Raw genomic sequence first — 14,388 nt, 5'->3', positions numbered from 1 at the left:
TTTGTGCTTGAAATGTACTGTAATTCTGCAAACTGTTAATACATTTTTCAATCAATCAAGCACAATGCAAAAAATGAGACAAAAAATAAAAATAAATACAATTGCCTGGCGCAAGTCCAAAATAATATCGCATTAAAACATCTATAGGCTTATATGCCTCATATATAGTAGGCCTATTAATATAATGTATATTGTTTCACAAAATACCACGCCTTGGATTGTATTTATCTCCTCCCCCTGAGGAAAGAAAAGAAGAAAAGAAAAGAAAAGAAAAGAAAAGAAAAGAAAAGAAAAGAAAAGAAAAGAAAAGAAAAGAAAAGAAAAGAAAAGAACAACAAAAGTGGAACCAATATGTCCCATGATGTTGCGTGGTCGGCTTGTTTTTGCCATCGCACACGGACCGGACGGTCCGTCTCCCGCACAGGTCCGTGTGGCGGGCTGTTTCCGCTAGGTTGGCTCGGTGTTGTTAGCATGATGTTGTGTCCATCTGCGATTATTATTGAATAAGATCAAACAAAAACAAAACGGCCACACTGTTTCCAGACACAACAAACGGCCACATTGTTGCCCATGCTCCTCTGATACCGGTGTTGTCGTCATGGCGCTCTCCATGGAAACCCAGCTGCAGAGCATCTTTGAAGATGTCGTGGTGAGTTATTTCCACAATTTCCATTTGACGTTAGCATCTCTGTGCCGAAAAATAGCCGATCTACAAGCTCACAACTCACATGAGATTGTAGATCGTTTAACTTTACTACTACTAGTAAAGGTATTTTTTTTGTATACATAGTACTGTATATTTGTATGATTAAATGTTCAGATGAATTTAATATGAAGGACCCCAATGGAAATAAGCCATAATAGTGCTTTTTTTGGGTCGTAATATCTGTAGCCATCTGGACCATGACAGTCATGTTTCAGGGCAAGCCAAGGGTTGTAATGTAAATCCTCTTAGCAGACTTTGTATTGAACTGTACTTTTTCTGCAAACTGTTAATGAAGTAATCAATCAATGTTTTGTTTCTTTCCAAGTGGAAGCAATTATTAGTTAATAATTTACATTATACTGAAATATTATATTTTTTACTGTAGATATACTGTAGATGGATATATAGATCGATAACAGGTGAGTTAGTTGGTTTATGATTATGAAAGACAAAGTTTATATTTTTAATTGATTGAATACTTTATTAACAGTTTACATGGACAAGTACACATGGTAATAATAGTCTTTATTTTCTCGAAGGATGTTCATCTTCACAGGTCCGTTCAACACCCACAACAAAACGACACATACAGTACAGAAAACATAACGCCAAGACAATACAAAAACATGGGGGGCAGTTTGTTTAATGGCTGAGGGAAAATAGCCTATCTACAACAAGCTCACGACGCACTGCTCAACACGTTGTGAGCTTGTTTGTACATCTGCTATTTTCAAATGTCTAACTTGGGTCTAGCCGCAATTTGCAACTCTAGATTTGTTTACAATGGGATGAATCTAGAGTTGCAATACCCTCCATTGACTCCCCACTCATCCAATTTGGTTTGTGATCTGCTTGTCTTAAACAACGTTAAACTCAAACATTGCAGCTGTAGTCCAAGCTTGAATTATCCTCTTTCAATCTGCCGAGCTTGTTTTTCATAAAAATCCCCCGTAGACATACTTTCTGTCAAGACATCCTCTGTAGGTGATTCTTTTTCTAAGTGTTGCAGTTTGGAAGCACTCGTTTTTGTTAACGGGTCACGCTGCTGCCTCCTGCATTATGTGCAAATTCGAAACAGGTGGTACGCTGGACCGTTCAGTGACATATGACGAGTGCTTCCAAACTCCAGCACTTAGAAAAAGAATCACCTGCACAGAATTTCTTGACAGAAAGTAGCTCATAACATGTCTACGGGGGATTTTTATGAAAAACAAGCTCGGCAGATTGAACGAGGATAATTCAAGCTTGGACTACAGCTGCAATGTTGGTGAGTTTAACGTTGTTTAAGACAAGCAGATCACAAACCAAATTGGATGAGTGGGGAGTCAATGGAGGGTATTGCAACTCTAGATTCATCCCATTGTAAACAAATCTAGAGTTGCAAATTGCGGCTAACTTGGGTCATGGGCTAAAAGGTTTGGGCATCACTGCTCAGTGTTTATCTTCATCCTCCGTTGTTCGCCTGACCCCCTCACCTCTTCCTCTTTTCTTTTCTCTTTCTGAAAACGACTAAAGCGATGGAGCTTTGAACAACAGTGAATTTACACCCACTTCTAGGGCTGTCACGATTAAAACATTAAGTTGACCATTCATTGTCACACAACTAATTATGATTAACGGTATAATTGTTTGGTTTTTTTTTTTGCATTGAACATTGGAACATTACAGTTTTGTATTTCTGTTTGCCTTTTAGGCTTCGTAATTACACATTTTTATAAATATATAAAGAAATCACTGACGCAAAAAAAAATATCTGTCCAAAAATGTACAAAATACAAATAGTGGAAATAGTTGATCTATTCTACAAGCTTACAACACGTGTCGTAAGCTTGTAGATCAACTATCTCTGCTATTTTTGAAAAATGTTTGAAAATATATGGCCATTTTTCAACATGGAACAGCTTGATGATTCTGCAAAAACATAATTGCTCTAATCTCAAATAATTGTGATTAGGCGATTATGTGATAATTGTGACAGGCCTACCCACTCCTTCCCACCTGTAAACCTGTGATGTGTGACATTAAAGCTGATTCTTCTTTCCTCTTGTTCTCCCTCCAGAAAACGGAGATGACTGAAGAGGCCTTTGCAGGGTGAGAGCACTTTAACCCATTTAGACCTGAGCTCGATTCTACAAAATGTCTTCTAAATCCTGACAGTTTTCTGAAAAACCTATGTTTCTATATCAGTCGTTCTCAAACATTTTCATGTCAAGGAACCCAAAAATATATGTAATTGGCCGCCGACCCCCATCTGAAAATATGTTGTAACCAGGGACCCCCCCAGAAGCAAAGATTTGAGTTAAAAACATTTGCGCTGAAAGAATATGCTGTATATTCAAAGATTTGCACCACATTTTCACGATTTTTCAAAAATAGCAGCTCTAAAAGCTCTACAAGCTATGAGCTTGTAGTAGATCTGCTATTTTTCAATAGCTAAAGTATGACATAATGCTATAAACACCAAGAGGTGTTCCCGCTCAAAATGGGTATAAATATCTCTGTCTCTGTTGGGTGCAAGCCTCATATGTGTGAGTTTTCCTTTTGAATTTGAACTATAATAACTAGAAAAAGTGCTCTTCTGGGCACAGGTCTCCACCAGGAGGATAGGAGTTCCGCAAAATGTTTAGGAGCAATATAAACGTGTGTGTGCGCGTGCATACATGCGTGCGGCTTGGCCTGTTGTAGCGCCACCATGAGGCTGATTTGAAAACTGTTAAGTGGCATTTCTTCCAAAGCCTAGTGGGAATATGCATGCACAGTTTCACCACAATCGGACGCTGCGTTGAGTAGTTGTGGCGATTTGTACAAAACGGGTACAAAGCGGCTACTCCTGAAAAGTTTTGAAGCCAATCGTAGCCAATGAGGGTGGATTATGAGAAATCAAACAAACCCGTCTTGATCACATGACTATGGAGAGCATGTGTACCGATTTGCGTGAAATTTGGATAAAATCTGAAGGAGTAATATTAGAAAATGTGTTTTACATATGTCGGCCTCCTGGTGGCGCTATAAAGAGCAGATGTGAAAAATTCCAGGCAAAGGTTTTTCCTTGGCCTCTAGGGAGTTGGCATACAAAGTTATCCACAGATCCGTGCAGTTAGAGGTAAAAACACTTTTCTGCCAGTTATAGCGCCACCATGAGGCTAAGTTGAAAATGTTCATGTGGCATTTCTTCCTCGGCCTAGTGGGAATGTGCGTGCACAATTTCACGGAAATCACACGATGTGTTCATGATTTTGTTTGAAACTGAGCACTCCTGCTTGCTTTGGAAGCCAATCTTAGCCAATCAGGATGGAGTCTGAGAAATCTGAAAGACCTGTTTCGTTGAATGGCTCTAGAGAGACTGTGTACCAATTTGCGTGATGTTTGGACAAAATCTGTAGGTGTACTGTCCAAAAACTTGTTTTGCACAAAGCGGCCTCCTGGTGGCGCTATAACGGGCCGTTCTGGAAATTTTGGGGCAGAGGTTCATCGTTGGCATCCAGGGAGTGTGTGTGCAAAATTTGGCATCGACCTGGTTAACGGTGCCGGAGATTAGCTGATCACGGACGGACGGACGGACGGACGGACGGAGTGCAAAACATACTCTCTCCCCATGCCTTCGGCCTGGTGGAGACAATAATACATTTTAGATAATAATCTCAAGGGGATACAGAGTAAAACATTTGCATAACCATCACACAACTATAAAAAAGATGCATCAACAACAGCACTACTTTTAAAATTGTGTGAATGCAGTCTTAAGCCTGTGTGTTGTAAGCTTAGATCAGCATTTTAGTTGAGTAGCTTCAGCTTGGCATGGACACTATAGGGCTGCCCACCTGGCAGGTAAATACAAAATGTGGTCAGGTGGCGTTTGCTTTCAGGTTGCCCGACCGGGCAAGTGCTCGGAGAGGGGACGCAACCGTCTATAAACACGACACCAGATATCTGTCTAAATGCCTGAACGTGGCCAGAGCACTCTGTCTTGCGAAGACCTCGTTACCACACCGCTCCGGGCAGCGCAACCCCCGCGCCGCCGCCTCCCAGTTCTTCTGCCCCTTTTTCCATACGGTTGTCACGTTTTCCTTTTACTTTATACCTGCTGTAAATAAGTCTTAGTGCTTTTTCTGGTTGTATCCTCGTATCAGTTTTTGTATTGACCTATTTACAACTGGCAATCAAGCTTGTTTGTTAATTGTAGGCTATATAATTGTGCAATCCTATATAGGCTATATTAATGTATTATCATGTACTGTACATAGCCTACTTTATCAGCGGGATTCAGCGTTTTAGCCAAAGTGATAATTTAAGCATATTAATATAATTTGAAAATGTATAGATCTCTCTTCAACAAATGGGAGCATGCGGCAGGCTTTTTCCAATTGCGGTCCTTTTCATAATTCAGTATTTTTGGCAGGCCTAATTATTATATTATGTTCATTCCATACCAAAACTGTCGCGTGCGCACAAGTGTGTGTGTGAGATTCTGAAATGTCATCTCTGCGTGTGTTGCCACTACACACACGCAGAAGAACTGGGAGGGGGAGGCGTGGGGGGTGCGCTGCCCGGAGCGGTGTGGTAACAAGGTCTTCGCCTCTGTCTTCTGGTCAGTGGAATGTAAAAAGAGAGCACTGTTTACCTATAATATGCTGTTTTCACAGTTGCTACACTTACCCCATAGTAATATTGGGGTACCTCTCATATCAATATGAAATGGTAGGTCAAATTTGTCGCGATTTAACCTTTCGGGCAAGTGACCTTTCGGGCAAGTAAAACATGACCGGTACTTGTCACTTGTCACAATGTAGGCCTACATTGAAGTATTCAATAAATCAGTGTCAACCCCTGTGTTGTGTTGTGTGTTTCAGCATGTTCATGGACACTCCAGAGGATGAGAGGACTAAACTGATCAGCTGTCTGGGAGCCTTCAGGCACTACTGGGGAACACTTCCACAGGTACGCACACTCATGCACCACGCACGCACGCACGCACGCACGCACGCACGCACGCGCGCGCGCGCGCGCGCGCACACACACACACACACACACACACACACACACACACACACACACACACACACACACACACACACACACACACACACACACACACACACACACACACACACACACACACACACACACACACACACCACAGTGAAACAAAAATAGCCAATCTACTCTAGCTATCATTGTGTCTGTGACCCTTTGAGACCCTTTTCATTTCAAGGACGCTCATTTCGATATGCATAAGCCCATCCATCCATCCATCCATCCATCTTCGCCCGCGATGTGATTTGTCGCGAATCAGCCACAATTCATCGACTGACTTTGGACTTGTTGTGTCCTTCCCCCACGGGCGGCGGTGGCTCAGGGGTAGAGTGGCTGGATGGTAACCGCAACCCGGGCTCCCCCAGAGTTGGTGTCGAAGTGTCCTTGAGCAAGACACTGAACCCATAATTGCTCCTGATGTGCTGGTTGGTGCCTTGCATGGTTTCCGCCCGCCAATCGGTGTATGAATGTGTGCGCGAATGGATGAATGTAATGCACAATCTATGTAAAGCGCCTTGGATAAAGGCGCTGTATATAAATTTACCATTTTACCATTTACCCATGCAGGACTCCCATGACCAGTGTGTCCAGTGGATAGTGAGGTTCATCCACAGCCAGCACAGCCCCAAACGCATCTCCTTCCTCTACGACTGTCTGGCCATGGCTGTGGAAACCAGCCTGCTTCCCCCCAGGTACACGCACACACACACACACACACACACACACACACACACACACACACACACACACACACACACACACACACGCGCGCGTACATACAGTAAGGGTGTCACAATTATTATTACATAATCGTGTAATCGCAATTATTTGAGATAATCGCCTTGTTTTGTCATAATCATCACCAGTAAGACGCCCCGACTCTCTGCAGTCGCAATTATCGTTTCCACGTTGAAAAATGATCATGCGTATAAAAATAACAACAAGAGACATAGCAGAAGCTTATTTATAACGCGTCAATTTGTTGACAATTTCGTCAACTAATTTCGTCGACTAAAATCTTAGCGAGGGACGAGTGGAGAAGAGATCCAGTAGAAATAAGTCATTTTATGCTTGGTCGCGCTCGGGTGTTTCGCTCTTAACCCATTTTGGGCGGGAACCACTTTTGGTGTTAGCATTATGTTATGCTTTAGCTATTGAAAAATAGCAGATCTACAAGCTCATAGCGCGCCACCGAGTGGCGCGCTACGAGCTTGTAGGTCTGCTATTTTTTTTAAATTGAAGAACGAAGAATGACATAGAAACATAGCTTTTTCAGAAAACTGTCAGCATGTAGAAGACATTTTTAGAATCGGATCTCAGGCCTAAATGGGTTAAAATAGCATATCTAGATCGTCTATTTTCAGCACGCAACCAAGTGTAAAATCAGGCATTACGACGCCAAGGCCCGCCAAAATACATCTTTGTCGACAAAATATACTGTAGATTTAGTTGACTAAAATCGACTAAAACATTTCACATTACTAATTTTTTTTATTTTTATTAGTAATGTGAAATGTTTTAGAAAAAAGAAGACTGACTGAACTACGGTAAATCAATATTTGCTGTCAGAATCAACACTGGCGTAGACAAGACACACCACGGCATGACAACAGAGCTAACACCACTGCAGCAGCCAGGAGTATAGGGGTGTATTCAATTAACACTCCCATCGCCCAGGACGAAGTTCTTTGTCCTTTCTATTAGTAACGCCTGACGCTCAGGACGAAGTATTGTCCTAAAGACGAAGTTTATTGATACGAGAACGGATCGCCTGGCTGTATAGCCCAGGCGCGCCTGCTGGGCTCTCCTCAGTGACGCGCAAGAGTGAGACGTCATCAAAAAACTCCCTCCTCTGTTTAGCTGATGAAAACGAAAATCTTAAAACGTTCATAAAGCGCGTCTTTTTCTGAAAAAAGATCCTGTGTTAGACGGCGCTCCGCGGTCCAGTCGCTAGTCTCGATAGATTTATTCTTGTCTCCCGTTGTTGTCGATCGACTCTAAAGTGCTGTGGCTATTGTTAGCTGCTACACAACATCATGAACTTCCGGCTGGTCCGTCCGGAAAAGGCGTCCGTGTTTATAAATCGACTGGGCGCATGAATGTAATGGATTAAATAGTTCCGGGCAATTAAAGTGTTAATCGATACGACAATAAGCGTATCATCCATAATCGTATCGATACAGAGGCTACCATATCGATGTGGCAGGAAATGCTGTGACGTGGCATTTAATAATACAAAAACAAACAAACAGTGACGGTATATGTATGATTAAATCATTTTTCCATCAAAACCTTATGTATTTTTATTTGTATTTATTTCCTTGCATTTTGTTTAAATGTTATCATCAACTACTAAGTTGTTCAAATTGATTTGGAAGAGTAAAACAAATCTGACAATATATTGGTCAAAACATCGGCAATCGGTGAATTGCAAAATCCACGCGTATCGCGATACATATCGTACCGTGGCCTCTGTATCATGATATGTATTGATCGTGAGGTTGTAGGCAATACCCAGCCCTACAGGAGGGTGTGTGGAGGTCAACGATTCAGGACAGGAGTCCCGAGTTGGTGGTGTTGGCTAGGCAGCGCTCTTGTTGCAACATCACATCGTTTGACTTTTTGCCTGTTCTTAACATTGATCTTTGCACGTGACATGTTTATGGGACGGTTGTGTTGGTTTGGTTGTGATCCATTGGTTGGTGTGTGCGTGTTTGTGCAGGATGGTGTGTGTGGCGCTGATCAGCTCAGACAGTTTGGAGTGGGACAGGACTCAGCTGTGGGCGCTGACGTTCAAACTCATCCGCAAGATCATCGGAGGAGTGGACTATAAGGTCTCTTTCTCTCTCTCGTAGCTCATAGCTTGTAGATCTGCTATTTTCAGAGTGCAACCAAACATAAAATGACCCCTCTTTTAGTTCTACTGGATCTCTTCTGCACTAGTCCGTCCCTAACATTTTAGTCTAGTTTTTATTTTGTCAATAAGTTGTTCAATATATTTAGTCATAGACAGTTTTAGTTATCATAGCTTAGTTTTTGTTTTCATTTAGTTTTCACCAGTGAAAAAAGGAAGTTTTGTTTCCGTCTTAGTCGACGAAACCAACACTGGAACTAATGTGTGTGTGTGTGTGTGCGTGTGCGTGCGTGCGTGCGTGCGTGTGCGTGCATCCATCCCAGGGTGTCCGAGACCTACTGAAGACCTTCCTGGACAAGATTCAGAGCATTCCTACTACAGTCAGCTCAGCTGTGGTGCAACAGCTGCTAGCCGCCAGAGAGGTGCTGTCTGTCTGTCTGTCTGTCTGTCTGTCTGTCTGTCTGTCTGTCTGTCCATACAGTTATATATATATATCGTTCAGAAACCTCTTCTCTCCATATTCTAGCTTTTAGTTTTCTTTCGATATGAACATTAAAACACCCTACTTGGTCACACTACGGCTTTCAGATTAAAAAAAAATCATAATTTGTACCAACAGGCAAATTGAATAATCGTGTGTGTGTCGTGTGTTGTGTGTGTGTGTGTGTGTAGGTGGTGGAATATATCCTTGACAGGAATGCATGTCTCCTGCCAGCTTATTTTGCCGTCACAGAGATCCGAAAATTCTATCCCGAGGGACAGCTGGCACACTGGGTATGTGTTTGTGTGTGTGGGATTATGGGCCAAATGTCCCCACAAGTATAGTACAATTTGAGAAATGCACATTGTGAGGAACATTTTCCTGGTCCTCGCGCGAGAAATGTGTGGTTTTATGGCTGAAACCGATTTGGGGAGTTTACAGGTTTAGGGTTCAACATTTAGATGTTGTTAGGTTCTTAGCTTGCTCATGATGACTATTTCCATGTATTTGATGTATTACCATGTGTCGTTTTTGCTTACGGTAAATTGCTCTGGATTAAGAGCATCTGCTAAATTGTAATTGTCGGTTGAGAGGTTAGGGTGAGAACTATTCCACAATCTCCGAATGCTATATAGAGTCTGGCGCTACACCTCCCGCAATACGAGACCAGAAGCTGTCATTTCCGCGGCCAAATACATCATCATTTTGGGCGTGTTTGACATGAAAAGGTTTTCAGCACCACTGATAGCACTAAGCACTGATGTAATAACATAAGGATTTAGAACATATATATATTTTTTTAGAATCTTAACGTGTTCATTTTCCATTTCCATTGGGTCCATTCCATTTATGCTAAGCAGCAAGCTATACTGTATATATATGCTTCGATTATTTGTACTTAATTATAGGATACATTTGCGCGACTGTAAAGACTAAACGGAAGTGGGGAGGCAACAGTGTGGCCCGTGAGACTAGGGTGAGAGTTATGCCTGATTTATATTTGGTGGCACATCAGTGTCGTGCACCGAAAATGGACAGATCAATCTATCTGCTCGGCTTTAGGGTTACAGTTAAAAGTGTGTGTGTGTGTGTGTGTGTGTGTGTGTGTGTGTGTGTGTGTGTGTGTGTGTGTGTGTGTGTGTGTGTGTGTGTGTGTGTGTGTGTGTGTGTGTGTGTGTGTGTGTGTGTGTGTGTGTGTGTGTGTGTGTGTGTGTGTGTGTGTGTGTGTGTGTGTGTGTGTGTGTGTGTGTGTGTGTGTGTGTCCTCTCTCTCGTAGCTTCTTGGCAGTTTGATATCGGACTTCGTGGACAGTTTTCGGCCCACAGCCAGAATCAACTCCATCTGTGGTAAGAAGAATACAGCAGCAGTGGTGCTTGTAGATTATAATTGTTTAATCCTGTAGTAACAGCTTCGGACATTATGTTTCCACGCCGAAAGAGACGATATCTTTGTTGTTTGTTTATTTGAAAATTGTTTGTCATTTAAATTTCTGACACTTTCAGCTTTCTTTCTTCAGGTACACCCTCCTCAGAATGCTGTTGTCACAATTACACTAATACAAACCATGTGTGTGTGTGTTTGTGCGTGCATCAGGCCGATGCAGTCTGTTACCAGTAGTGAACAACAGCGGGGCTATCTGTAACTCCTGGAAATTAGACCCCACGACGCTACGCTTCCCCTTGAAGGGGTCGCTGCCCTTCGACAAGGTAACACACACACACGCATGCGCATGCATGCACGCACGCACGTACGTACGTACGTACGTACGTACGCACACACACACACACACACACACACACACACACAGACACACAGACACACAGACACACACACACACACAGACACAGACACACACAGACACACACACACAGAAAGTCACACGCACACACATACAGGCTGGGTGCATAATCAAGTACTAATCACTCAGTATGGTATTGTTCGATGTGCTTCTTGAGTGTATACAAGGTGTAGACTGCATGGAATGTTAGTAAAGTGCTCCATCTAGTGACAAAGTAGAGGTACTACTACTACTACACTGTCATTTTCCTGTTTGGTCAATGTATACAGCAATTAACCATGATTCAATTTGACATGTCATTGGTTTAACTCATTAAAGCCGGCAACGCATCTGTGCCATTTTAGATTTGAGCCACTTTAACCATAAAAAATTTAAAAAAACTATCCAAAAATACCCAACATATTAGAGGTACAGGGTTTCTGCTCGGCAGTAGCCTGGCCCAGACAGCGTGCTTTCTGGTCTAGAGGGGCGGGTAGCGCATGGAGCAAGCGCTATAACAGGGGTGGGCAACTGGCGGGCTGGGGGCCACATGCGGCCACCACCTTCACTTAATGCGGCCCTAGGTTAATACTGATATAGTATTGATTTCAGCTGTTACAATTCCAAACATGCAAACATGACCTGCTTTAATTATACTTAATGACTAGCATTACATTAAATGTTATTGTCTTTGTGTCCAATGTATTTGTATTTAGTTCAAGTTATCATAACTAAAACTAAATGCATTTGAAAATCAATAAAAAAGGTTACTTTTCAGGATTCTAATTTTAAAAAAGCAAAAAATAATTCAGTATTTCAATTCAAATATAGCAAAAATAGCTGACCTACAAGCTCAAAAGTTTTGAGCTTGTAGATCTGCTATTTTTGCGACGACAGTAAAATGCACTGTGGCCCTCTGGAGTGAGTGTGGAAATATAGTGGCCCTCTCCATGGTCAAAGTTGCCCACCCCTGCGCTATAATATTAAATATAGTAGCCCTCTCCAATATGGTCAAAGTTGCCCACCCCTGGTATATATTGGCTATAGTATAATATTGGTTCACCGATCTGATCTGTACTGTATTTCTGCTTGATGAACGTCATTGTGAACGCGTTCATTTCTGGCGTGTGTGAACGTCACTTTCTCACGTTGAACTTCGTTCAAGAGTGAGTGTTTCCATACAGCCTTCCAGGCGAACCCCCCCGCTAAAACACACCCTAAACAGGCCTTAAAGGTATATTCAGTGATTTGACTTCATTCAAATATCACTTATTTTTTCTTTTTTTCTGGATAATCCTCCCTACTATAGAGTGTGCTGACCATATAAGGAGTTCCTCCCTGTCCCCAGTGAGCCCCTGGGGTCAAAAAACCCTAGTTTCAGTTTTGGTGGTGGGTGGCAAAACCTTCATCCAATCAGGATGAGAGGGGCCTTCCTCCAATCATGATCGAGTGGGAGCGGGCCTTGGTGCACATGCTGTTGGCCTGTTGCACTTCCCCCCACTGTAGAGTACATTTTGTTATGGGGCGGACTGGGTGGTTTTCCAAATCACCCAAATCACTGAATGCTCCTTTAATATGTAGCGGAAACCCCACCAATAAGTCCTTATCCGACACAAATTAACTAATCTTTCTCAGCCGTACTATTTCACTGGAGTGCGCAGCGTGCAACTGCATGATGATCCTGTCATGCAGGCAGACAGGCAGCAGACAGACAGGCAGCAGGCAGGCAGACAGGCAGACAGGCAGCAGACAGACAGACAGGCAGCAGGCAGGCAGACAGGCAGACAGGCAGCAGACACAGAACATCCCGACTCCCGACCCAAACACTGATGAAAGTTGTTGTTTGATTAAACATAATGTGTTATTTTTGCGTCGAGGAGGTATGTGTTCATATCGCCAACGGCCAACAAAATACATCTCTTTCCGTCTCCCACAGACTAGTGAAGCGCAGTAATGCATGATTTATTCTTCGTCGTACAAAGTGTTCCGTGCTGAAAATAGCTGATCTACAAGCTCACAACGCGTTGCGGACGCGGCGCGTTGTGAGCTTGCAGATCAGCTATTTTCAACACGCGGAGATATGCAGGCTGTGAGAAACGAGAACATTCAGAAACTTTTGCCTTCACAATAAAAGCATGCAGCTTTCAAAAGTGTGCCCATAAAATACAAGGAAAAGGATTAAGAATTCGCTGGCATTTCACATCGCAAAAGAGCTATTATTTCCAAAATGTAAAAAAATATATAAGAAATTAATTTGGATAATGGTAATGGAGATATTGTAAAAGTTGTCACTTTATTAATCCCAAAGGTTGGAGTTCATTCCCAATAGCAGACTTTATTCCTATGGGCTGTGGCAATAATAATAATACAAAAAAAAATAGAACGAAAAACAACTATAATAGTTCATTTTTTGGAACCATGAACTTTAGTTGAACGAGTTCATTTTTTAATTTTTGAACTGAACTGAACTAGTTCATAAAAAAAAGAACTTTCCCAACACTGTATATGTGTGTGCATGTGCCCGTTTGTGCGTACATGTGTGTGTGTTTGTGCGTGCGTGCGTGTGCGTGTAGGACCTGTTTGAACCTCAGACAGGCCTGTTGCGGTACGTGTTGGAACAGCCCTACTCCAGAGAGATGGTGTGCAACATGCTGGGACTCAACAAGCAGGTACCATCATCTGCCCTTCATCACACACGCACACACACACGCACACGCACACACACACGCACACGCACACACGGGGTCCTCCTCCCTTCATTGTATGTCCTCCTCACATGATCTCAGCTGCTCTCCTCCCCGCATCCCATGTTTTCTTTTTGTTTTCTTTTTTCCTACACCACTTGATCAAGGGCCACTCCCCCAGGTAATTTTCATTGGATTAGCCCTTAGTGGCTGGGGAAAGTGCCACCTACTTCACGCGAGCATTATATCATCCTAAAGCTAAGCTAAGCCAAGCCGGCTTGAATGTTTAGAGGTTTGCGAACCTTTGCGTAGAAAAGCCTTCGCACACTGAGATTCAGCCGTTTAAAAGCAGGTGCTTAGGGAAACCAGTATACCAGGGGTCGTCAACAGGGGGTCCATGACCCCTAGGGGGTCTTCAGGGTTACTACAGGGAGGCAACCTAATCTTTTCACAAGCTTCGTCGTTAGATTCACAAGCTAACGACGCCTTGCACTGCAGGGCGTTGTGAGCTTATAGATCGGCTATTTTCAGCAAGGAGGTTTGGGGTGGAGGGGGGAAAAAAGCAGGCCAAGTACAGAGTGAAAGGTTACATTTTTTTTTTTTAAGATATTTTTTTTGCGGCTTTTTTTTAAAATATATATTTTTTGCGGCTTATGCCTTTTATTGGTTTTTGAAGGGACAGACAGTAGGCTGACAGGAAACGGGAGAGAGATGGGGGAAGACATGCAGTAAAGGCCGTGTCGGGCTCGGGAGTCGAACCCGCGGCACACTGCGACTGGATTACCAGTCGGGTGCCCAGACGGTTACGCCACCGCCTGGGCAGTGAAAGGTTACATTGACTAGGTATTGACA

General features: G+C 42.9%; 1 protein-coding gene and 1 long non-coding RNA gene across 3 annotated transcripts in view; one reads left to right on the top strand and one right to left on the bottom strand.

Annotated features, from left to right (window-relative positions):
- The window catches only part of LOC306940467, a 560,182-nt gene that overhangs the window by 146,718 nt on the left and 399,076 nt on the right, over positions 1-14,388 (bottom strand). The gene's annotated exons all lie outside the window — the stretch shown is intronic.
- Positions 337-14,388, top strand: part of med23 (mediator complex subunit 23) — a 46,902-nt gene continuing 32,850 nt past the window's right edge. For both annotated transcript variants that reach the window (XR_013792023.1, XM_079525556.1), the window contains exons 1-10: positions 337-649; positions 2,766-2,797; positions 5,557-5,644; positions 6,308-6,432; positions 8,463-8,574; positions 8,918-9,016; positions 9,267-9,368; positions 10,352-10,421; positions 10,669-10,781; positions 13,426-13,521. Coding sequence is in view for 1 of the 2 variants with exons in the window: in XM_079525556.1 (XP_079381682.1) it covers positions 599-649; positions 2,766-2,797; positions 5,557-5,644; positions 6,308-6,432; positions 8,463-8,574; positions 8,918-9,016; positions 9,267-9,368; positions 10,352-10,421; positions 10,669-10,781; positions 13,426-13,521 (888 nt within the window). In the remaining variant the exon portion in view is untranslated. The remainder of the gene's footprint in view (positions 650-2,765; positions 2,798-5,556; positions 5,645-6,307; positions 6,433-8,462; positions 8,575-8,917; positions 9,017-9,266; positions 9,369-10,351; positions 10,422-10,668; positions 10,782-13,425; positions 13,522-14,388) is intronic.

This window comes from Electrona antarctica (assembly GCF_951216825.1).
Source record: "Electrona antarctica genome assembly, chromosome: 17".
Lineage (NCBI taxonomy): Eukaryota > Metazoa > Chordata > Actinopteri > Myctophiformes > Myctophidae > Electrona > Electrona antarctica.
The sequence above is the reverse complement of the archived record's forward strand: the minus strand, read 5'-3'. Positions and strand labels throughout refer to the sequence as shown.